Below are 25184 nucleotides of genomic sequence, written 5' to 3' on the forward strand. Positions count from 1 at the left end.
AAGTCCAAAAGAACAAAGAGCATTTAAAATAATCATCCAGAAGATCTTCCATCCCTGTAAAAGAAATTACCATGGATGAGTTCTATGTACATAAACATGAGGCAGTTAGATCCAAATTTTAGCCTCAATAAGTCTACAACATATAATTAACTAGAAGAAATTCAAAATATTTGTTGTCTTGGACAAATTGATTTGAATTTACCTGTCTCTCAGCAAGAACATTCTGAAGTTCCCTTCTGACTCGCTTCACAATTGGCTGGGATCTTTGTGGAAATGGCTTTATAGCACTCTAAAAAGTAAGTTTTAAAGATAGTCTGGTTTACTGAGAAATATAAATGATTTACTATTTATGCTTAAATTTTAATCTGAATTAAAAGGAAAAATTCAGAATTTATTTTAAAAAATTACATTTTTGTTCTAAAAAAATATTTAATGAGTCTTTTTTCGTCATTCACTAGACTGTTCCTTTTCTCTAAAAAAGGAATTCATGCTCAATGAGAAACCCAAGAAGCACAGAAGAGTAATAGCATTTTATTAATTAAAGTATGAAAATGCTTAACTATCCATTTTGGTATAATTAACTTTGCTTGCAGGATGTGAAACTGCATGGAAATCATTTGAATATATCAACAAAGTTGAAATGGTAAATTGGCCACCGTTACGGTTATAAAAGCTGACGTTTCGAGCATTATCCCTTCGTCGGAGCGTTAGCCCTTCATCAGAGGGTTAGCCCTTCGCCATTCGCTCCGACAAAGGGCTAACGCTCAAAACGTCAGCTTTTATAACTGTAACAGTGGCCAATTTACCATTTCAACTTTGCTGATATATTCATATTATTTCGTTACCCCCACCAATGCAGCGCCAAACAGTTTCTTTAGAAACAATCAGCCTTTATGCATGGAAATCAGTTTTGAATATAGGAAACTTGAACTAAAGACAACACCAAAGCACAATATTTACACAAGTATTCATCCCTTATTAATCAACAATGACTGCACACATTAAGAGAACTTTTGAAAGAATGATAATAAATAAATATCAAAGCAATCTTCCAGTGATGAACACTACTTAAACAGTGATGAAACTAAGGCCTGAAAAAAATTCAGGCCTGCTCAAGTAGTGTTCATTACTGCAAAGATTGCTTTGATATTCATTTCTTAACCTGTAATTCACATAATTTTTGTATGATTTTGATATAACCACAGTTAGGATGATAACAATTGTAAACTTACTGACAATGTCACCCGCTCCTCATCGTTCACTGTTCCTCTCATTCGCAAACTTTTTGCTGTTAAGTATTCAGAATATGAGAAAAAAAAAAAAAAAAAACAATTATACTACTTCCTCAAAATGTTTCACAATATTACTCATTAGTACTGTGATAGTCTTATTGATGACATTAACATTTCCTGTGAACAGTTACAATAAATTGATTTTGTTTTTGCCATTGTTCATTTATCCAAGAACTATATGAATAATGAAACATGGGTTGAGTAGAAATCTTGAATAGTCTCTTGTCAAGTGCTTTACTTTTGAGATATATCAAGGCATAAAATATTTTTGCAGACCTTGCAAATGTTAAAACTTATCGCGGGAAATCTTAGTATACTGTCATCTCTACATGCAAGCGCCTACATATTTGAGTCTCATAAAACAAATAGCTGCTCTAAATTAGGCCAACTGGGCATTATTATATTAATAAATGGTTAAATATTATGGTACGATTTCGACATGTACACGGCCCTAGTGCTTTGTAAAACAAAACCATAGTCCATGGTATTTTCCAGTGTTCTTTTTATCCAGGACCTGTATTTATTATGGGGTATGAGCTGTGCAGAAATCAAACCCGTGTTTATGATGCTTGAGTAAATCATGCCAATAGTGATTTTACCTCTTTCTAGAGCGTTCAACCCTGCGTTTAAGACGTCTTGATTCATCACTTGGTTGATACCAGTTTCCGGAATATCTATGGCAACTTGTAGAGCCTCTGGCTGTTTTTTAGGAAGATATCTAAGCAATCTATCCGTTCCTATGCTTGGTGTAGCTACCGCAGTCGCACTGTTATACGACTGGAGTTTTTGTGAGCTATCCATTTTCATTGAGTCGCTCGCTGCACCAATATTTCTATCTCCTTCTTATAAAAGGTTACACAAAAATTTCAACTGTTACAGATACCATATTGCTCTTTAAATATCGCCTTTAGGGCCAAGACGAACACGAAAAATGCTTAAGTAGATTTGAATAGTCATGCTTGTAATGAAAGGAAGCAAGCAGCCATGTTTTTGAGCCTGCGAATTTCGACACGTACGTAGATCCCAGTCTTCATGTCCGCTAAAATTGTTCAAAGTAATAAGGACTGGGAATGACGTAGTTGAGACAGAATGTGTTGCATACATTATATATTTGAGAAGATGTTATGAATGCAAACACGCGAAAACATGGCCGGCAAGTCTGGTTGGAGAAGACTCTTTAAAGCAGCAATTGTTGGAGAAGTGGTGCTCTTGATAGGATCTTATAGGGTATGGCATCAAATGAACACAAGTAGAGGTCAGCTTCCAAAAACCGATTTTTTTTTAACAATTTAAGTTTATCTATAATGGAAATATGCTAGAGAGGGCTTCTCATTCATCTCAAAATATTGCAGTGAATTAAATCCTCTTAACCATCTACGCCAAGACTTTTCAATGTCTCATATTTCCATCAGATTACAGAAAGTGGATGGATGACAACTACCCTGCCATTCTGGAAGGTTAGTATGATGATTGTTCCACTAACGTTAACGTGATCTGACTGCTATTTCTCCTAACTTTGCCCATGACATAAATTTCTTAATTTGTGGGCTGTTGGCGACAAGTTATATAAAGACATTATCCCCATTATGATACTTTTGGTAGTTCTTACTGATTTTTTTTCTTGAAGGCTTCTACAGATCAGCAGAGTTGGGTGGTTATAGAGGAGCACGTGAGGCTGATGCCGAGGCTTGGGGGAAGTAGAGTGCTTTCCTGTCAAGATCAAGGAGACTCTGAACAGCCAGTGTCAACTGCACCGCGTATAGTCAGTTGTATCAATCAAGGAACAAGAAACTGAAACTCATTCTCAGTTGAACTGGAGTGAGCTTCTTAAAATGAGCCTCTTTTTGGACAATTGCATGAAGAATAAGAAACTGCCAAACTGGATAGTCTGGACCAAAAGTACTCAAAGCTACAAGAAAAATCAATTAGCTTGTGTAGATTAAGAATATTTAAAAGAAAGAGGTATAAGAGAAAGCAATGATCAGAAAATGCAACTGTTTAAAAATGTTGATGCTCATTCTTTGGAATATTTCCTCTAAACAGAACACCATTCGCTTTAGCCAGGTGATGAGGATGATAAGGTATGCCAGATTTCGCACATTGAAAATAGTAAAACAAAATCAAATAAGCTGAACCCACTAAGTGAAGTGAAAGTCACTTGGAGAGAAAAGTCACAAACACCAGTCACTTCATTGTCCCACATCAACACTTTATTTCAAAGAATATTATATTCAACTTTCACCAATCATTAGCCCTTTGATCCCTAACAGTGACTAGTATCTAATTTCTCCTTACAATATCACCCCTAAATCAAACATTATGGTCACGAGAATAAAGGAAATGATCACCAACCAAAAAAAGGTCTTGATGGTTCAACGAATTCTCATAGTTAGCACCTTAAGAAATCTCTGGAGAACAGTATGGAGAATATGCATACTGATGTAAGGATTAGAGAGTTAACTTGAGGCATTGGATGGTCTGACAGTGATGCAGACGAAGGATCTGTTTATCAAGTCTTAAAATACAAAGCTTATAAACCCTTCTTACTGAAGTTATAAAACTCAATTATTGTTTAACATGTTCTTCAGAACTGGTTAGGGTCTTAAGGGAGACTCATGAATAAATATATGACTTCATGCTTGACCATTTTGCCTGTGTTTATAAACTTTCTTGAAGTTTATTCGGACGCTTTGCGATGCTTGTGCATCAAGCAGTGAGCGTCTTGTTAAACCTTAACTTTCCAAAATGAATGTCGCTTCTCCTTGCAATTTAAAAAATATATCAAGCAAACAGGGAGTGTTCTGCGGGAAACTCCAATTTCTTACAATTTTTTTTAACAAGAAAAGGTATACCACCTATACCCTGAAAGTTGAAAGGATAACATTTAAGAGGATTATCTACTTGATTCCTCGTGATCATCTCCCTGATCATAAAAACTTTTCTTGTTTCCACATGAGTTGTAATTGGAAAGATCTGTCAAACCGCTCTCATGGGGGGTAACTTTTTCGTTATTCACATGCAAATCTGAACAGCAATCTGTTTGAGAAGTTCCATATCTATCACTTTTCATCATCCCTTCTCCATGTAATATGTTGTTTGCATTTTGACTGTCTTTACTATTATTGCCATCAAGTTGTCGATGAGTCTTTGTAGATCCAGTGGTGTTGACCTCAGTTGCCTTGCACACATTCTCCTGAGTTTCCAAACAATTAGATGAATTACTTGAATTTGCCTTGTGGAGTTTTCTTCTTTTGTGTGAAAACTTGCAAATCTTAGCATCATCACTGCTGGATTCTGTGTTCTCTTTGGATCCCTTTGACTTTCTAGAATCGCTCTCTGAGTGGTTGCTGCTGCTACTACTACTACTATTGCTGCTGCCGCTGCTGTTACTGGTTTCAAAAAGAGAACTGTCTTTATCAGTTCTGTTTTGTATTTTTCGCTGACTATAGTCACTTTCATTTGCACTTTCTGAAGAAGAGGTATCATCTACATTTTTTGATCTGTTTCGAGATCTGTAGTGTCTTTTTGTGTGAGGTTTGTGTCTTTTAAACTGAACTGTAGATTGTGTAGTGTCTTCACCACTCTCGAGAACACTGGGTAATGCAGGTAAAACAACCTTAACACGACTTTCTTCTTCACTGTCTGTACTACTGCTATCTGCATTAAGCAGATCACGAATAACAGCAGTGTCCCTGAGTTTTCTCAGCCGTCTCAGCACACCTTGCCCTGAGCTGTTTGTTGCTGTGTGTCCCTCTAATGTTCCAGGGCTTGGACGATGTAAAAGTTCCCTGAGGAGCAAGTGGCTCATGCTGGTCTCAGTTGTATCGCTATCACTCTCTTCACTGCTATCCGGCTGAAGGATAAAACTAAGATGGAAATCATCTAACAAGCTGTCCTCTGAGTCAGAGTGGAGATTATCTTTCTCACGTTGTATTAGAGAGTCAAAGAAAGCTAACATACGAGGGTCTTCCACTGTTGATTTGCTTTCATATTCATCATGATTAAGAGGTAGACCACCAAACTGAATAAAACTTAGGTAATCGCTATGAGAATAAAGCTCACGGCGGCTTTTATGGCTGGCATCCTTCTTGCTACACCCTCTTGGCACTGGGAAAGGACTCCATACCTGGAGGAGGTAAAGTCCCAGTTTAATTGTCTACAAATATAAAACAACATACCCTAATTAACAAATGGTAAACACCACAGCGTACACTATTGAGTTATGGATGCACACAGGAGGTTGCTAAGCACGAAAGAAGCGTAAGAGTCGCGCGAGGCAATAGCAGAGAATGACGCTAGCTTCTTGAGTGCTTAGCAAACCTCTCAAGTGCATCCATAACTCTATAGTGTGCACTGTGGCGTTTACCATTTGTTTTATAACATAACATTCCTTTGATACATTGTAGCAAAAGAGTTTTCTTTTATTTAACAGATCTTACGTGACCAGAAAAGACAAGCGCGTGTAGAAAACTAGTCTTTCAATTTGCTCACATCAGCAGCGTACACCCATGAGTAAATGGTGGATGCTGAACCGACCAATCAGAGCACACACTTTACTTTGGTTATGTTGTAAATGCTTATTGCATGAAATCACACAGATATATATTTTATCATAATTACAATTGCTTGAGAAGCGTATTGGTAAAGAAATCACTACTCACTCCATGTGCTACTCAGAGCTTTCAATAAGACCAGCAGCTGGCTAAAATGCCTGGCTGATCTGCCATCTTTAGCTAGCTACTTTCATCTCATTCTACCATAATAATAGAATGTTAAATAATCATTCAAATATTGTACACAATACCACTGAAGAAACTTGTACATCAGTCACTTGCCAGTTTTTGAGTGGAATGAATGCATAATATACCAGTAACCACTTCAGATATGTGAATTGATTCCCATTAAGAATTTGCTTGAGGGTTTGTGCAAACTTTATGGTAAAATTATCTGACAACAAATCAGTGTCCACAAAAACTAGCCATCAGCTAGTTCTTCCTTGCCTTCTACTCTCAAACTTAATGACAATAAAACTAACCTTTATCACTTTCTCTACCCCTGCTGATAAGAGCATATGTGTCTCAGGGTTGAAGCGAACCTGGTTAACAATAGAGCGGTGACCATGAAGTACCATGAATGCCCTACCAATAGTCAGCACCTCATTGTGATCTGCCCAATCATCTGGCACTTCCCAAATGTAAATATTGAAGTCGTCTGAGCCAGAGACAACAAACTGAGAGATAGCACATACAAAAACAGCTGTCAATCTGAGACAGTGGCCCAAAAGTTAGTGCACTGCCTAGTTGCTGAGTCTGCCAGAATTCTAAATCATCAAACAATCAGTGTGATCACAATTTCTGTGGTTTGATAATATCCACAAACAAGGAGACAGACAACAATGCTGCTTAAGCCTTAACAAGGTTACATATTTTTTCCCCTTAGGGAAGCTACCCTCTCTTTAATAGTGCCCCCTCCCAGGTTGTAAATGCTATAAAATAAAAGGAAAACATGTTTTGCAGGTCACAATCAGCTGTTGTTTGATGCAGTACACAGTAAAATAATCACCTAACCCAATGATTTTTTTACCACTCACCCCCTGAAGAAAGTTACTCTTTCTTGAACAGTGCCCCTCCTACCCAGGTTAAAAATGCTATAAACTAAAAAGAAAACAAGTTTTGCAGCTCACAGTCAAATGTTGTTTGACACGGCACACAGTAAAATAATCACCTGATCTTTACTTCCGGCAAAACAGTTGCTTTTCATGGTGCACACATTATTGTAACCAGGGTGGTGGAACTCTGCCACAGCTGATGACTGAGTCACATGATAGAGAACTGGAGGAAGACGGCGACGAAGGGCAGTTATCATGTCACCTGTTTTATTCCATTTTAACCCCATGGCACACATCTGAGGTGCTCCATAACTGAACTGCCTTAAACAACTAATTAAAATAATAATTAAAAACTGATTATTATTTTATGTTAACAATTTGAAAAAAAAATTATTCAACTACCTCTGTAAATATCTCATTATGATGTTGTCAGGTTTTTCTTTGTTACCTGTAAGGTTGTAGTTACAAGCCTGTTGTAGTGTTCCATTATTACCAGGGGTTTATGTTATTTCTATAGCGCGAAGCAACTAAGAGCGCTTCTACATACCCCTCCTTGACATGTTGTTGGTCCATGGTGGGTCCCCCCCCTACCAAGACACTTACCAAGTTTCTATCACACCTTGATTCAGAGTCCAATGCACAAATAACTAGGTTTCTGTTTCTTCCGCTTATCCAAGTACAAATTTGACAATTTTCCAGAAAACTGAGTGAAACAATTAACAAACAACCCTAATGAAGCTAGGAAGGAATGATTTTTCCGACTGATGGACATTTTTACCAGCTAACATGATTTCTAATATAAAAATAATTTTTTAAATCAGGGAGGTTGGAACATGCTTTTTTTGACCTGTAGAGTGAAAAGTGTGGAACAATTTGTAACATACCTTATTGGAACCCTGATGTCCCAAAGCTGGACACCCTTCTTGGAGTTAGCTGTTGCAATCAAACTAGGATCCACTGGATTGAAAACAGCAGCATGGAAAGCTGCTTCATGATGAGCAATACACATTGAAGAACCTGCGAGCACATTAACTGGGTTACCTTAATGTGTGTTGATGCCTTTACAACAGTTTGAAAAAAATGGGGCAAAAATGTTCCATACCACTAACTGGAGATGTCCTTATATCCCAAAGCATAACTTTTCCATCATCAGAAGCTGTAAGGAACACATTGTTATCCTCTGGGTGAATATTAAGTCCATAAACTGGGTCATCATGATAGTACATACCAACTGTCTCACCACTAAAATATAATCCAGGAGGAAAAAATGTTAAAAGCAAGGATAAATGAGATATTTAGAAGGCTAAATATTTACTTATACAGTCATTTCATGCTTATCTATTCATTTATTTATTACTAGTATTTATTATGTATATGTGCACGATCCTTCGCAGTAAAGCACTATTTGAGCAATAGTGAAAATCAGGCCTGAAAAAAATTTCAGGCCTGTACGGGATTCGAACCACTGACCTCTGCGATACTAGTGCAGCGCTCTACCAATTGAGCTAACAAGCCAACTGGGAGCAGGCCATCAAATTAATTCGACATAAACCCGTAGATAATATATCAAACAACAACAGGCCTGAAATTTTTTTTCAGGTCTGATTTTCACTATTGCTCAAATAGTGCTTTACTGCGAAGGATCGTGCTCATATACGTTTCATAACCGCAGTTCATACATATGTTTCATATGTTTGTTGTTGTTTGATATATTATCTACGGGTTTATGTCGAATTAATTTGATGGCCTGCTCCCAGTTGGTAGAGCGCTGCACTAGTATCGCAGAGGTCAGTGGTTCGAATCCCATACAGGCCTGAAATTTTTTTCAGGTCTGATTTTCACTATTGCTCAAATAGTGCTTTACTGCTAAGGATCGTGCACATATACGTTTCATAACCGCAGTTCATACATATGTTTCATATGTTTGTTGTTGTTTGAAGTATTTATTATAATAATTAATATTAGGATATATTTTTAGATGTAAATATATCATAGTGTAAAGTAGACAGCAGGTCCACATCAGTAATAGCTGCCATCTACTCAACCTGCTTTACCAAATAAAGGATGTATGTATGCTGTATAAATTAGCTAAGTAGCAGATAGGATAGCTTAATGAACGGTTTATGTGCTGGACTCCATGCCCCAGTTGTTTGAAGGATAGATAATGCTATCCAGTAGATAAATCTCTATCCGGTGGATAGTGCAGTATGTTTTGGTAACACTTATCCGCTGGATAGCGATTTATCTGTTGGTTAGCGTTATCCACCCTTTGAACAACCGGAGCGTGGTTCAGAGAGCTCGGTTAACCCTTTAACTACCAATATCTGATTGTTAATTCTCCTCTCTAGCTGCTACACATTGTCTTGTTAATTGGTTATGAGAATTTAGCATTCAATCATGGTAACAACTTGCACCTGATAAGTTTGAGAATTCTCACTACCTGTTTGCTGGATAATGTATGGATATTAAAGGTTGAAATTGAACCCTTTAACTACCAATATCTGATTGTTAATTCTCCCCTCCAGCTGATACACATTTTCCTTCGAGAATTTGGTGTTCAGTCATTAGGTAACAACTTCTACCTGATGTGTTGTAGTACTCACACTATCTGTTTACTGGATAATGTATGGATATTATAGGGAGAAGTTACATGTTCATCACTTCTGGGAGTTAAAGGATTAAAGACCTGGCCAGGTCACTTTGCTTTCATAGTGCCCCTCCCCACCCTAGGGTCACTTTACTTTCACAGTGCCCCTCCCCACCCAAGGGTCACTTTGCTTTCATAGTGCCCCTCCCTACCCAAGGGTCACTTTGCTTTCACAGTGCCCCTCCCCACCCAAGGGTCACTTTGCTTTCATAGTGCCCCTTCCCACCCTAGGGTCACTTTACTTTCACAGTGCCCCTCCCCACCCAAGGGTCACTTTGCTTTCATGGTGCCCCTCCCTACCCAAGGGTCACTTTGCTTACACAGTGCCCCTCCCCACCCAAGGGTCACTTTGCTTTCATAGTGCCCCTCCCCACCCAAGAGTATTGCTGGTCCTTTACAGGTCACCTGATAATTGTCTGGTTTACCAACAGTTTGTAAATACCTATTACATGCTCATGAGTTAAGAGAGGCACTGTGTTCAATAAAGAATACAAATGAGATAATCCAAGTTGCAATCAAAACAAATATAGATGTGTTGGTTTGGTTGCTTTAGTTCTTTCTTATTGGAATAAGTTTTTAGTGTTACAAAACGTCACACAATTGTTCAAGAATGGTAGCGTACTTACGTTGTGAAATCATGTCGAAGGGCTTGATTGTCATTGCCTATTAAAATAAAAAGTACTGATAAGAAATGCTTGCACTACACAGATTGACAATCAAATACTTTGGTACCATAATGCTTACTGCATCAAATTTTCATGTCTGAAACAAAATGTGGCTTGATTCGAAACATAACATCCAATTTGGATGCTGATATAAAATTCCTGTAAGTTGTACTTGTGATTATGTACTAATATTATGAACAGAAATTTGAAATAGATCCCTCTTGAACCTTAAGGAATTATAAACCTACCAGCAGAAAAAATGTGCCTGTTATCGTTGTCAAAAACAGTACAAAAAATGTTAGACTTGTGTTCTCCTTTCATTGACACAGGAGGTTGAGTTCCATATACACACTTTTTGATGTTCCATACCACAACACGACGATCATCACCACCTTAAAACAAAGGGTTGAACAAAATAAACTTCTACCTGACTAGACCTATTCTAAGCCTTTTAAATGTAGTTTTGCAATGCAAAAATTTCACTCAACCTTCTATTCCCAAGATCTCTTTAGTAATTCTCCTTTGTCTACCATACAATTCTTATAATGTTAGTTCTGAGAATTTGGTATTGGATCAACTACTAATCTCCTAATTGATATTTATATTTAGTCTCATCACTTGTCTGCTTAATATTGTACTGATATTGTTAGGAGAAATTCTGTCTTGGTCACCCATTGAAGGTTAAAGGGTTAAGAGGATTTCCCTTGCAGAAAAGGGAGAACATAAAAGTTATGTTGAGGTAAGATTGGATATCCAGAGGGATATTTTTGGCTTTTTGGCCGCACCTGGCAGTGCCACTTACAACAAGGTTCGAGTCACGTGAATAAAACATGCAATTAATTGAGTAAGACAAGATGGATTCGCATCAGCCAATAAGAGCGCACGATAAACAAAAAAGTCATAATACTAAAAATATCCCATCCAAACCTGAAACAATGAATTCTCCGCCATTATTTGAGAATTCTACAGCATTTACGCAACCATAATGTCCCAATAAATCAAGGTGATAAAGGCTAGAGCACCGAGCAAAGTAATCTGACAAGAACGACCTGTGTACCGCAGAACAGCCGTACGTTTCTGCTAAGCTCTGGTATTGAGGAAAGCTTGAAAGGTGACTAACAGTGCCTCCGCGCCCAGGATAATTTTTAAACGACATTTCGTAACGCTTAGTCGCTTCCGAAGGATTTTACAGAGATAAAAGTAAGGATGTCACGGTTTCCACCTCACAGAAGCAAACCATCTCTTATTGAACGCAAACATTGCGAGGACCACCCGAGTAACCCCAGTGAGAGTTTGGGTCCTAGTACCTAGTATTTCGTTTTCAGTCTTTTTTCCGAGTTTGTAAAGGAAGTGGCTACCAAGTTGCCGTTGCTAAGAAGATTCAAACAAAATTATCGAAATTATGAAATTATTTCTGAGGCAACGTGCAAAATCAGGGTTTAAATTAAGGCGAGTGATCATTCCAGCCGACTGATATGGAGTCCCTGAAGAAGGAATTAGCAAAAATTCAAGTTACTGCACCAGATATCAGTTCACTACCGTGAGTTCTTGTCATCTCTCACCTCAGCTTATAATTTCCAGAGTGCAAGTTTGAGTACGAATCGATCTCTTAATGCATTCACCTACAGCAAGGCGATTTCTTGTACATGTATGCAGGGGCGCACATAAGAACTTCTTAGATCATCCTTGTTAAAGAGTCCCCCTTCCCCCTTAAAGACCGGGCTTGTGTCCTCTGTACTATGATAAAGTGTGCCGCTGGAATAATCCTTCATTTAATTATTGTGACACAAAAATCAAACTTATGTACAAAATCTATGTACATTCAACATATATTTTCTGATCTCTTGCAGAAACAAAGATGCACGCAGGGCCTCTCTTCCTGATTCCTACAAGTCTAATACCCCAAAAGAGAAGCTTCTGCTGTCATTTTGTGAAAATTTCAGACGTCAATTTGTTCACCTCTATCGTGATCGCAAGCCATTGTTCCTAAATCCTGTGAATGAATGTGGAATTGAGGTAATAGGACAGGGGAACTACCACAGCGAAAAATTAACAAGAGAACAATCATCATTTCGACAGAAACCCCTTAACTTTTCTTTGAATTAAGATTTTCCCTGTTTTGTAGTGAAAATATATTAAATACTTACGTACTCCTGTCCGAGAGATTAAGCTAACTAAACACACATGAGACTTATGAATTGTTCTGAACTAGATTGCTGCATTTCATTTAAAATAAATACTGGATAATTTAAAAACTAATATGGCGGACGGTCACGTTTTTAGAGCTCTTAGATACTGGATCATTCTGCTTTATTTCTACGTTTGTTTCTCTGGTGCACTCCTTCCCAAGACTAATCCTGACCTCGATATATCTGGTGATAATCTTCTCTTTATTTCTCACGGTCTGACGACAGTGAAAATTCAACATTTTAACCATCGGTCACCGAGCTCGCAACATGCAAAGAATCTCCAGCTGCCGAATTCAAGACTTCTACTCCTTGGATGCCGTTTTACGATTAATTCCTCTCTTTCCTTACTACTTATTCGTCTCGCAAATGATGTTGAACTTCAACCTGGTCCTGTTGGCTCTTCTAGTTCACATGACATCCTGTCTGATCTTCGGGATTTGTCAACGAAAAGTGGGCTTAAAATTATTCATCAAAATATCAGAGGCCTCGTGGCGAATAAGGATAGTCTATGCCAAATGATCGATGATTCCAAGCATATAGACATCATATCCCTCAGTGAGACTCATCTATCGGACAGTGAAGAGGCTCAAGTTCAACTGGATGGCTATACGTTCATTAATAGACCGAGGAAAACAGGCAAAGGTGGAGGTGTGGGAGTTTATATCTCCTCTTCTGTCCCCTTTCATAGAAGACTAGACCTGGAACGCGATGGGATCGAATGTATCTGGATAGAAATTCTATTTCCAAAATCTAAGGGTATCCTTATTGGTTTTATTTATCGCCCCCCGAGTTCTTCAAAGCATCTTTGTGCAGATTTTGAAAATAAACTGGAGTCGATGCTTTCTGCTGTATCATCTGAAAACAAAGAATGCATTTTGACAGGCGATATCAACTGCAATTATTTGGTAAGCTCAGACAACAAAGAACTGAAGGCAATGCTATTGTCTTTTGGCCTTAAACAGCTAATCAAGGATCCCACGAGGGTAACGCAAGATTCAAAAACACTGCTAGATGTGATTTACACAAATCGCCCTCAGAATGTTTATAGTGTTAAAACCATTCCCGCCGGCTTAAGTGACCATGATATGATTGGTTGTGTCCGGAAGCTGCATAACCATAAATTCCAGCCAAGAACCATCACCTGTCGAAACTATGCTAATTATGATCCTATATCCTTTTGCAATGATTTACGGTCCAATAGTCTCACACCTGTCTTGAAATCCTCCTGTGTTAATGAAGCATGGTCTTTTTTGAAAGCCATTCTGAAAAAATGTATTGATAAGCATGCGCCAGCTATAAAGAAGAGGATCAAAGGGAAACTCTGCCCATGGCTTACACAGAAGGTAAAGCAAGAAATGAATACCAAAGATCAGCTTTTGAGAAAAGCGAGAAAGACAAATCGTGAAATCGACTGGTCTTCGTACAAGCGCCAACGAAACAAAGTTAACGGTATGGTAAAAAACTGCAAAAGCAGATATCACCGTGAACTCTTAGAGGAGACTGTGGGTTCACCTAACAAATTTTGGTCAGCTATTAAAAAACTATACCCTACAAAGTCTACAAAGGAACCAGGAGCAGCTTTTCTCGTTAATGGAGCAGTAGAAACCGACAAAGAGGTTATTGCAAATTCGTTCTGCAAATTCTTCACTGATGTTGCGGGATCTCTAAAAAGAAAGATCTTCCCTCTTTGTAATTTTGTCTGGAAAAGGCCCCTTACAATAGACACTCAGCAGCCGCTAGAGAACTTTGAGTTTAGATCAGTCTCGGATAAGGTTGTCTTTAATGCATTAAAGAGCCTTAAGAGAAATAAGTCCTCTGGCCTTGACAACTTTCCTTCTGGAATGTTAAAGGACTCTGCTGATATAATAGCCAAGCCTCTCACGCATATAATTAACCTGTCTCTCGCAACAGGGTCTATACCTACTGACTGGAAAGTGGCTAAAATTGTACCACTTTTTAAATCTGGTTCAATGGCCGAAATCGACAATTATAGGCCTATTTCAATACTTCCTTCAATGTCAAAGATCCTGGAGAAAGTGGTATTTAAACAGCTGATGGCTCATTTTGAACAGAATGGTCTACTTTCTCATTCTCAGTACGGCTTCCGTCGCATGCGCTCTACTGAACTGGCCGTTACTCATCTAACCGATGTTATCAGAAGAGAAGGTGATAATGGTAACCTGACAGGCTGTGTTTTCATCGATCTATGAAAGGCGTTTGACACCATCAGTCACTCTGGCCTCCTGAGCATGCAAGCTTTCAACTTACGGAGTTCGTGGAACAGAACTCGCATGGTTCACTGATTACCTTTTCTGCAGATCACAAGTTGTCCAATATAAAGGCGTGCTATCAGAACCTCAACCCATTCTCACAGGTGTTCCTCAGGGAAGTATCCTGGGTCCTATCTTATTCATTACCTTTTTCAACGATGTACATAAACCGCTTCAACACTCGAAGATTATCACTTATGCTGACGATTCAGTCATCTATACCTCTTCTAAAGATATTGATACTATACAGAGAAGCCTTAGCGAGGATATGAATAACCTGTGCGAGTGGTTTAAAGACAACGAACTGATCATTAACCTAAAAAAGGACAAGACGGAGTCTATGTTATTTGGAACAGCTAAAAGAATCAACCTTCAAGACAAGGAACTTAAACTTTCTGTTAATGGGACACTCATCAATAACACCTCTACCTATAAGTACTTAGGTGTTCACCTTGACTCATCACTAAACCTTGCATCACATTTTGACCGAATCTATAAAAAAGCTGCAACCAGAATTAATCTCTTGCGATCAATTCGTCCTTTGATTGACCAAAAGTGTGCAGAATCGATCTATAACACTATGATCGCACCTATTTTTACCTATTGCGGAACACTTGGTCTTAGCTTTCCGGATTACCGAAAGGAAATGATAAAGAACATCGAACGACGTGGCTTTAAAGTTATTGGCAATAGTTCTTTTAATCCCCCATCCGTGAACAATTTGATCAAGCGTAAAAGCTGTTTGTTTGTTTTCGACTGTCTCCTGAATAATGTTTGCACATCCTTCAAGAACTACTTCGAAAGACTGGTTCATTCTAAGGCCACTAGGAATAACGGTATATCAGTGAAATTACCCAAAGTACGTTTAGAATTTGGTAAAAAGAGCTTCTATTATCAAGGAGCAAAGACTTTCAACAACTTGCCTGCTGAACTAAGGTCGTTAGATTCGAGACTGAAATTTAAGAACAAATTGCGAGATTATTTTAGTTAAAAAATCGATCTAAACATGGTTATAGGTATCCTTTTTCAGAGCATTTTATTTTATTGTATGCTTTTCTAGACCTTAAGATCAATGATTATATCTTGTTAAGTTTTATTTTATTTATTTATTTATTATTTTGACAGGACCCCAAGGACAACAGTGTTACACACTGATGGGTTTTCAATCCTGTATAAAAGTTCGTTATTATTATTATTATTATTATTAATATGTGCAAATTTTTCTGGTTTAGAAATTTGTATGTACAACGCTTCGCCCGACTCTACTGGCGTACAAGGAGGTCTATGATTATGATGGCTGTGCACAGTTTGTTTCTGACTATTTAACATTTGTTCCCTTAGATCCACCAATTGACTTGGTAAGTCTATTTTTTTAAACAAATAAAATGTTTCCTTATGTACCTTATTTCAATGTTCAAAGGATGTATTGTTAACTGGATCTAATGTATAAGAAAACATAATGTGTTATTATAACACATTGTGTTTTCTTATATATTAGATTCAGTCAACAAGTTACATGTAAATGTTGATACAGCTTGTACAATGTTTGGTGTTTTATTCACTGTATCTTCTGTTAGGGATGACTTCTGATTATTGTGGTTGCTGATATTTACACCTGCAGAGAAATTTAGCCTAACGCTTTACAAAACAAAAACTGGATCAAAAGATCTAGTGAATTTCTTCCCTGATGAGGTCATTTTTTGCATTCTTGGATATGACACTTAACCTTTCCATGCCTCTTGAACTTCACCCAGGACTCTTAACCTTCTTTCCCAGGTCTCTCCTATTTCTGACCCCTCTCTGTTACTCCAGGGGCAGAAGAGGGAGACATAGGGTTCATGAGTTAGAGAGGCCCAATAAAAATAGTGTTAAAAAGGAGGTACACGAAGGGTGCAATTGACCAATATGCCATGAGAGACTGGCGAAACTTCCATTACTTCATGCTAGAGTAGGGTGGGTCATGTTGCATGTGTGCCAAATTGTATCACTGATATACCTAGCTGTAGGATTAACCTGATATCACCTTCTTTGTTGTCAGCCAAGTGAACTGGTATCACCAACAACTATCCTAACTCGTCAAAAGGGAAACTGTTTTGACTTTAGTGTGCTGCTGTGTTCTTTGCTGATTGGGGCGGGTTATGATGCTTACTGTGTCTGTGGATATGCAACCAGAGAAACAACACTTATGGATGAAACAAGGGAAATATGCCCTCTTCTGAGGAAAAAAGATGAGGTATGTCAAGATATGTCTCTTCAGGCAGATGATATTATGAAATCTGTCTTGTTATATCTCAATGATTACTCCCCCCTCCCTCATAAAACGAGCATATTTATCATGCTTTCATTATACATGCAGCCTCAAACTCAATGCAAGAAAAGTGATACTGACAGCTGTTTTTAAAATGTTAACTAAGCTCAGAAGTAAGTTCTTCTTTACAACCGCCCCCCCCTCCCCTGGTTAGCTCAATTGGTTAGAGTGCCGGATTGTGTTGAGCGGGAGGTCAAGGGTTTGAGCCCTGGCCGGACCAATACTCATGTTCTTAAAATAACTAAGGAGAATTTGCTACCTTTCTATAATGTCAAGAAATGGATAGATATTCTAGTCTTCTCGGATAAGGATGAATAAACCATAGGCTCTGTCTCCTGCAGGGTTAGGGGTAGGAGACATTAATTTCCCACACACAAGATTGCTGTGTGGTGGATGTCCTCCCCTGGGGTGGGATGGGTGGGTGTTATAGAGGGCCACTTCAACTATTCCGTGCCACCCTCTCTAAAATTAATAAAGTGTATCTATCTATCTACATACTTTAACAACCAGACAAAATGTTCGGCCATTCACAGAGTTGACTGGACAAAAGCTATATCTGAGCAGACATTGCCCACTGACTGGCTGTCACTTTGAGCCTTGTGTATGTGCTTAACACTTGACATATACTTACAGTTAGTCAAGAAGTGTGATGAAAAAAATGAATACCTTGATTTTGGGTTGTTTTGTTAAAAACCAAGGTAACAAAAGAAGAGGTGAAAAAAGAAGTTAAAAAGTACACTGTGAAACCTTCCAAAGATTTAAGAAGCAAGTTTGAAGCTAAAATTGAGGCAAAGAAGAAAGCAGAAGAAGATGGAAAGGAAAAGAAGCGACAGGATGAAGAAAATGCCAGAATTGCTGTAAGTTTTAGCTTAAGTAAGGGTCTAGATAATGATATTTTTTTTGCACAAGTTGATAATAGAACTCCAAACCTCAACCAGTTACCTGTACTATAATCAAACAGACTGAACCTTCTGACAATTTGTAATGTTCTAACAAGTGTTAGTTTTAATAAAAATGGCTTAAATAGGCATTTGATAAATTTAAAGTGGATCCCTCCTTGATTAATGACTTCCATATAGCATAGACTGGCTTTTTTCTCTGAAATCAACCTTGTTCTTGCCCTTAGATTATTTTATGTTCCATCAGAGAATAGTTAATATGGATCAAGAAGAAAAAAAAGCACTACAGAATGAAAAACTACTCCACTTAATGACACCAAATCTTTTCAAGTTAGTACTTGTAAAATATCATTTCTGTTCATATTAACTTATACTTTGTAGGAGCTTGAAAAGCCAAAGCCAGACAAGCTGCATGGTTTAAGGGTGCACTCCTGGGTGTTAGTCCTATCAGGAAAACGAGAGGTTCCTGAAAGCTTCTTCATTGAGACTCTGACAGGTGTTTGTCACCCTGTCACCCATAATGTTTATCTTGGTATTGAAAGTGTTTGGAATCACAAGAATTATTGGGTCAACATGCAGGACTGCTCACACGGTGTTCAGGTAGGAAGGGGTGAATATGTTTGCAGATCAGTAGACATGGCCTTGAAAATCTATTGATGGCAGCATTTATGTCAAAAATTAAGCTGGAAATTTGTGCATTTTTTGTAGGTTTCCATTTTAATAATTGTGAAAAAATTGGATCATGCAATGTCAGTCTCTGAGCAACTACCCACTTACCCCTCCCCCCTAACCCAACAATATTCAACTGATGACAAGTTAAGTTTCATGTTGTGCTAGGGGAGGGGTGGTTGCACAGTTACTTGGACTCAGACGTCAATCAAGAAAATTTATGGTGTACTAGACATTTATTTTTTGGTAGTCATTATACTTTTACAGTTTCTATCTTGTTTGTGTACCATTGGGATGACTTTGTTTTTGTTTTCTTCACAGGATCTTGTTTATGATCTGGGTGATGCATCCAAGTGGGAATTCATGTTTTCCACCACAGAAAAACCTCTGTTGATGATCCCATCTGTGGATGAAGCAGATCCTCTTGACATTGATGATGAAGAGGTACTTTATCCCCTGTAGAATGGTGAAAGGGATAATTAATTGGACAAAAAAAATGAACACTCTTTTGGGTGGTGAAAATAATTTTATATAGTAGGTAGCAGAACAGGAGTATGAAATTCACCTCAGTCTGAACAAGATGCTCCCATGATTCAGAAATGAATAAAACAGATTTAAAGAACAAAAAAATATAGGATTTTTTCCAATTGATCTTAACCTAAACAGATGTGAATACAGCTTAAATCTGTCAAGTTTTATTGTTTTATGATATCTTGTTCATTGCAATTTTTCAGTTCAGTGTTTGTTTGTTTGATTTCAGAATGAAGATGATGGATCTGAATTTGATCTGCCTCCATCTTGGGTTGCTCCGATTGAAATTTCACTCAAAGGTAACGAAGTTGTTTGCGTTTAAGGAAGAATGGTAATTAAAAGACAACCGTTTAAGTTTAACTTTAAAATACCTAGTATTTAAATTACTTTTTTCAATTTTCACATTTTCCTTTAATTCTTCAAATTGGAAGGGAATAAGTTGCTTTCAGAATGATGAAACTAACACCTCATTTTTTCCCTCAATTTAGAATTTCAAACAAGGTGTCCTTACGGCAAGAAAACCAAGTTGTACAAGAAAGCCAAGATAGAGAAATTGGCCGAGTATTTGTTAAAAGATGGTCTGGTGTCTTCACTATCAAGTTACAATGACTATGAATGTGAGTATCTAGGTTCCAAACGGTTTTTCATGTCTTTTTTGCACCCTGTAAATTGTGTTGAAAGAGTTTTTCTTTGAAAATAGTGGCCCTTATGTTTGTTAGCAGTTACGAAAAAAGAATCGTTAACAAATTGTCAAAATGCGTTTCGGTAATTTGTATAATTATTTTTATTGTTACAGTAAAAGATCTTGTTGAGAAGAGAGAAATCTACAAACACAGGGTTGACAAGCTAGAGACAAAAGTGCATAACATGACTACAGGACTAATCACTGAGTTCTTCACACCAGGGAGGCTGGACTGCCTCAAAGGTCAGAGTCAGCTCATAACATCACCATCTGTTCCTTGCACAATTTCTCTTGCCTTGTTTTCCGCACAAACGAATGGAGAATCATTAAGAATGCGTTCTTGTCCTGAAAACATGCCTTTCCTATTCAAAAGTGTGTGGTTTTCGTTATCACTTGAATTTCTGAACTTTCCATCGACTTCCGAACATTACTAGAGACTTCCGGATGACTTTCGAATGTTGCCGAAGATTCCTGAGAAAATGTTAGAATCTATTGTTTCAGTTTTCCCATCGGATTGGTTTTCATAGCCTGGGTAGTCTTGGTTTAGATAGATCTTCTTTAATTCCGTTTATTGTGAAAGTGAACTGTACAGTTAGTAAGGTGACAGACTTGTTTTGCATTTAATAGTCCTTTAACTACTTTCTAGACCGAGTTTAACCCGGACGGAGAACTCTGAAGCTTAAAAGTGATGTTTTGTTGCCTATCCTGTTACATTTTTTATAGAACATACCTACAAGGCGAGCTCACCCGGTCCAGAATCCGACAGAATGATGCTCTTTTACTGCAGGTACTGTAAAATAACTGGTTAACCTTGTTTTTATTTTTCGTGATTAGTGTTTTTAAAGTTATACGCTGTATGAACGCATTAATCACAAAAACTTCAATTATAATCATTTGGGAAAAAAAAAACTTTCAATCAGTCTTACAGGGCGATAATTGTTACAAAGGTTACCTACACAAAACTGTCCAGCCCGATTGCAGGAGAGAACCCCTGATTGACACAACTGAGTTCATTTGGAATCAGTGCTCGTTTCCTACAGTGTGATTTGACAGTTTTAAGTGATCCCTGTAACAGAAATGATAATTTAAAACTAAAAATCTGAATCAAGGATTTATACCGAAATTTACCTTAACAATTTTAATAGTTTAATACAAATAATTTTTCAAGAGAAGTCCAATATTGTGGTATTTTGCTATAAATTGATTTTTCTTTTCAGTAACCTCACTAAATAAATATGGATTTTTTTTTTCAGTGCGCGAATTGACGGCCTTGTAAAGCGTGAAGAATCATCTGAGGAAATGACTGAAAGTTATGTGGATAGAGACGACTTCATGTACTATCGACAGGTTACTTTTGGTAAACGGGTGAAAAAGTTTGGTCCACAGGAGGCAAACTCAAGACCAATTGTGGTAAGATAAAACTATAGTTCCATCTGGCATTTTTAATCGTGAAAACTGTATGCTGTTTGAGTAGGAAGCACAGAGCTAGCGTGCGAGAGTGAGTGTGGAGCCCGCGACAGTTAATTGTACATCCTGATTCGAGAGGCAAGCTTGCCTCTGCAGTTACAAGTCTACTATCACATTAGGAATTTCCATTTCTGGGGAAACAGGAAAAGCAGTTCACCTTGTTGATGCACAGTACTTATTATACAGAGGTGGACAGTCGCAGACATTAGAACCAAAAATTCAGAGTTGGTATTCAGATTATTATCTGAAATATCTGTAACGGAAGAGTTAATGCTTCTTTTTTTACAGAAAATAGTTGAGAGATTTCACCGCAACAAAGCTAAAGAAGCAAACGAGGATGTTGCTGAGAGAGTTTTCCTTGTCTCTGATGAGCGAATCAGCTTGACATTTCACTTGGAAGACAACAGAGTGACAGCCTCCACAAGGGAATTCATCCGCCCTCCATACACAACAGAAAAAGGAGGGACACTGACTATGACACCTGATATGACAACCACTTTCCAGGTGAGTTTTAGAGTAACTGTCATTATTATCCAACTACACTCCGAAGAGTACAAATAACGCCATAAACGAGTACAAATATCATGCGGTATTTGTACTACAGAGAACCGGTTAGACAGGTTTTCTTGCATCGCGCAAGCAAAGAATTAGATTGAAGTTACAAAAAAAAAATGACAGACAATTTGAATCACATTTCCAATGACGAAGAGTCGGAATGGCTGGCAAATATAGATCCAAGTTTATTAGTCTGAATCGAACAAAGAAAAACTGTTAGACAACCAAGAAATTTCTTCATTTATTGAAGAAAATAGGACAATAAATAACTTATTAGACGTTTTGTTGTGTAGTATCGCTGAGTATTTACTCGTTATTTGTATTTTGACTCGCCCTATGGGCTCGTCAAAATACAGCACAACTCGTAAAAATACTCAGCGATACTACACAACAAAAAGTCTAATAAGATATATATCTTATGTCAAAATTGATTCCAAACTGACACACTCTGTCAGTGGCCCAGAAAACATGCACCATCTTGTTAACCAAACAGATGCTGAGCAAAAACCAATGGGGACTAGGGTCCGCCGCATTTTCCTGCACTGTCGGCTTCTTGCTTGGTTTTACTCTGAGTTTTATCAGCTCCTTCCCGGGCTGTGATGTTTTCTCTCATTCGGATTGGAAAATGTAAATACTTTGCTTGGATTTTTCGATACTAAATTGAAAAGGGTGCCGGTACGTGTGCTTTCAAGAACAAAGACAAGGGAAGGAACTCACTTTCGACTGAGTGTTGTGAATTGGATACCTTAGTAATCAACTTTGTCTATTTCTTTAATCTCATGTCAATAGGTGGATCCGCTCATCAAACCACAGAAAAACTTATATGTTTACGAAATGTTGGTGGAACTTGTGGATGCTGAGGAGCAGAGCACGAATCAGATAAGAGCGTCTGAAGAGGAGGTCAGCATCGTAATACATCTTGTTTTGATCTTTCGCTACTTTGATTCTTACCTTTTTTACGTTATAATGAAGAATGCTTTTGCTAAAAAGTCGTTTTATTTGAAGGTGAGAGAAATTCTTCAGCTCCGAATCAAAGAGGAAGCTGCATCCCAGTTGAGTGTTTCAGTGTATGATACAGAGAGAAACGAGAAAGCCAAGTTGCATCGCCAAGAACTGGTAAGGTTATTCACTTCAAATACAAGCTCTTTTGAGCCAGTTGCCCTGATTGGTTTTGAAAACCTGCAATCACCCTCCCAACCAATCAGATGCAAACTAGAACCAATCGCGATTTGTGACCCGCGTTTTCCCACGCTTCAGGCAGGTCGCTTATATTTACTTTGTGCTCAACCAATCAGATACAAAACTAAAACAAAACAACTATTAAGTTTGAATTGATTATAGTTTTACTACTGTTACTCCACCATGCATCCCGCAAACCTTCCTTCCATGCATTCTGAAATTCTTAGAAGTTCCCTTAAAACTTTTAAACATGACACTTTGAGACTTTTTGTGAAGCGCCTCCGGTAAAACAAATCGTATCATCCGAGTATTTGTGAAGGAAGAACTTGCTGCTGTAGGACTCCTTTTCTTCTTATTTATTTACCCTTTTGTTTGCTTATTTTCACAACTTGAGTATTGATTGATTGATTTTCTTGCACTAGGAGCGTAAAGCAGCAGAGGAAGCATCAAAGAAGCATGAACTTGAGTTGGATTACCTAGCGCCATTCCTGGCACAAATTGGTGATCCACCGCACATCACCCAACATGAAGCTTATAAACTCAAAGAGGAATGCCTACAGGATCTAAAGCACCGACTCATTGACAAGGCAAACCTCATTCAGGCTAGATTTGAGAAGGTTAGTATGGTCAAAGCCTAACTTCAGTTTTCAGTAAGTCACTGTTCAACTTCAGTGAGTCGGTTGTCAGATTTGAAAAGTTTAGAAGTCATATGATTACGACTAAAGCTCAAACTTGAGTTAGTTCTTAGGAGCTTGATATTTCAGTGTTGCCTCCCATTTTCCACTCCAACTGGGGTCTGTCCCAGCTGGGCAATCTTAGTTTGACCGTTAAAGTAGTTTATGCAAGCTATATACTTTTACACCCTCTGCAACTGAGACTGGAAGATAGTTAAAATGTTGCAGATTTGGTGCCATTATTCATCGAATCACATGGAAAGATATCTCTGAGAATTACTTCGTGTGTTTGTGTTGATATTTTTCATTCCAGATATTAATGTTGTAGTTCCAATATTAACCTGGTTTTATTGTAGAACAGTTTGATTTTCATTTTTTTTTTGTCTTTTACTCATCATCATGATTTTAGATTTAAAATCAATGAAAGATAAATCGTCACATGTATGGGGCTCAGGGAGATTTCATTGACAGATTCTCGTTACTTCACTATAGGAAACACAAGAATTACAACGCAAGCAAAGTTGGTATCAGCAGAATCAAGTGTCCATGACAAAAGAAGACGAAGAAGAATACCTCAACTATTGTAGCGAAGCCATGTTTAGAATACATATCCTTGAACAACGCCTTAATAGGTATAGTTCTTCATAATATAGCCACTGAGACATAAAAGATCTTGCTTCGGTTTCCCATTGGATTGTGTACTTTTTTGTTAGTACTTGTCTGTTGTATGGCAAGGTTTGTCGGTGTTTTGAACAAACGAATTCAGATTTTTATTTCCCTACTATCGAGTTTTACCCCTCGTAGGGTGGACGAGTTAAGAGTTATTTGTTGCTAAAATGGGAGTGATTATTAGTGGGTCTGAACGTGACATTTACGGAAAAAGGCAAAAAAAGAACTCTGATTCAACCTAATTTTCAGACTGGGTATTTAATCATCCCACTAGAAAAATCGCAAAATATCTCTTGTTCAGTCAATACAAAAATTTCAAGGTGACTGTTAATGGCTCATATCAGACACCTTAGGAGTTCAGTATTTTTCACCTACTGTGAATTTCATACCTAAGTACTTGGTAGAAAAACATCTTATTTTCCCAGGAACAGTCAGTTCTTTCTTCAAACACAACTTCTCCCACAGCACAAAAACGTCTCAAGGTCAGGTTGATTCATGGTCTTGCTGAAAGAACAAGGCTGCGTTTTTCCCCTTCTCGTGCGTGGCTCTCCCTTTGGGCTTACTTCGCGCTTTTCCACGCTCCCCTAAAAAACTCAGAGCCTTACACCTCTGTTGTCTTTCCCACAGACTTCGTGTTACTTACCTGTTTATTTTTCTTTTCCAGACATAAAGAACTGGCTCCTCAAAAGTATGTTCAGCTGGAACATAAACTCAGGAATGATCCAAGACTTGCAGAGCATTTCTAATCTGCTGTGGATATCAACATTTATATATATGTGTATCTCTGTATTTACTCACAGTTTTTGAATAAACACTAAATAAAACTTTGATCTGGTTTGATCGCCTGATAGTGCTAACTATCTGTCGATGCAGGAGAAAG

At 37.9% G+C, this 25184-nt stretch overlaps 4 protein-coding genes across 5 annotated transcripts in view; 2 read left to right on the top strand and 2 right to left on the bottom strand.

The window, feature by feature from the left end:
* LOC111330369 (zinc transporter 6-A) overlaps positions 1-2293 on the bottom strand; it is an 11228-nt gene extending 8935 nt beyond the window's left edge. Inside the window, exons 1-4 of the mRNA XM_022935206.2 lie at positions 1892-2293; positions 1233-1288; positions 203-289; positions 1-54 (exon numbers count right to left, since the gene is read on the bottom strand). The exon at positions 1-54 is cut by the window's left edge and continues 31 nt beyond it. Of these exons, the coding sequence (XP_022790941.1) occupies positions 1-54; positions 203-289; positions 1233-1288; positions 1892-2099 (405 nt within the window). The 5' untranslated portion in view covers positions 2100-2293. The remainder of the gene's footprint in view (positions 55-202; positions 290-1232; positions 1289-1891) is intronic.
* An 88-nt stretch (positions 2294-2381) lies between these two features.
* Positions 2382-3235, top strand: LOC111330418 (protein CEBPZOS). Of its 2 annotated transcripts, none has more exons than XM_088762467.1 (3): positions 2382-2519; positions 2705-2749; positions 2920-3235. In XM_088762467.1, exons 1-3 carry the CDS (start codon positions 2421-2423, stop codon positions 3085-3087), a joined length of 312 nt encoding a protein of 103 aa, XP_088618593.1. In that variant the 5' UTR covers positions 2382-2420; the 3' UTR covers positions 3088-3235. The 2 variants fall into 2 exon arrangements, with proteins under 2 accessions (XP_088618593.1, XP_022791006.2); XM_022935271.2 differs by having other exon boundaries at positions 2391-2547; positions 2920-3125.
* Positions 3236-3780: 545 nt separating this feature from the next.
* Positions 3781-11490, bottom strand: LOC111330417 (DDB1- and CUL4-associated factor 5). The gene is made up of 8 exons (XM_022935270.2): positions 11140-11490; positions 10461-10604; positions 10174-10210; positions 8003-8142; positions 7785-7917; positions 7017-7230; positions 6328-6522; positions 3781-5418 (listed from the first exon to the last, which is right to left on the bottom strand). The coding sequence occupies exons 1-8, from the start codon at positions 11366-11368 to the stop codon at positions 4186-4188; spliced, it is 2325 nt and encodes a 774-aa protein (XP_022791005.2). The 5' UTR covers positions 11369-11490; the 3' UTR covers positions 3781-4185.
* A 68-nt stretch (positions 11491-11558) lies between these two features.
* Positions 11559-25134, top strand: LOC111330375 (dynein regulatory complex subunit 7). Its single transcript, XM_022935213.2, has 18 exons — positions 11559-11752; positions 12063-12228; positions 15904-16029; positions 16710-16904; positions 17678-17836; positions 18260-18478; positions 18869-18991; positions 19308-19377; positions 19567-19695; positions 19875-20003; positions 20484-20547; positions 21014-21170; positions 21516-21731; positions 22572-22682; positions 22788-22898; positions 23384-23578; positions 24128-24267; positions 24969-25134. The coding sequence occupies exons 1-18, from the start codon at positions 11688-11690 to the stop codon at positions 25048-25050; spliced, it is 2457 nt and encodes an 818-aa protein (XP_022790948.2). The 5' UTR covers positions 11559-11687; the 3' UTR covers positions 25051-25134.
* Positions 25135-25184: the final 50 nt, after the last annotated feature.

Source organism: Stylophora pistillata, chromosome 6 (assembly GCF_964205215.1).
Source record: "Stylophora pistillata chromosome 6, jaStyPist1.2, whole genome shotgun sequence".
NCBI lineage: Eukaryota > Metazoa > Cnidaria > Anthozoa > Scleractinia > Pocilloporidae > Stylophora > Stylophora pistillata.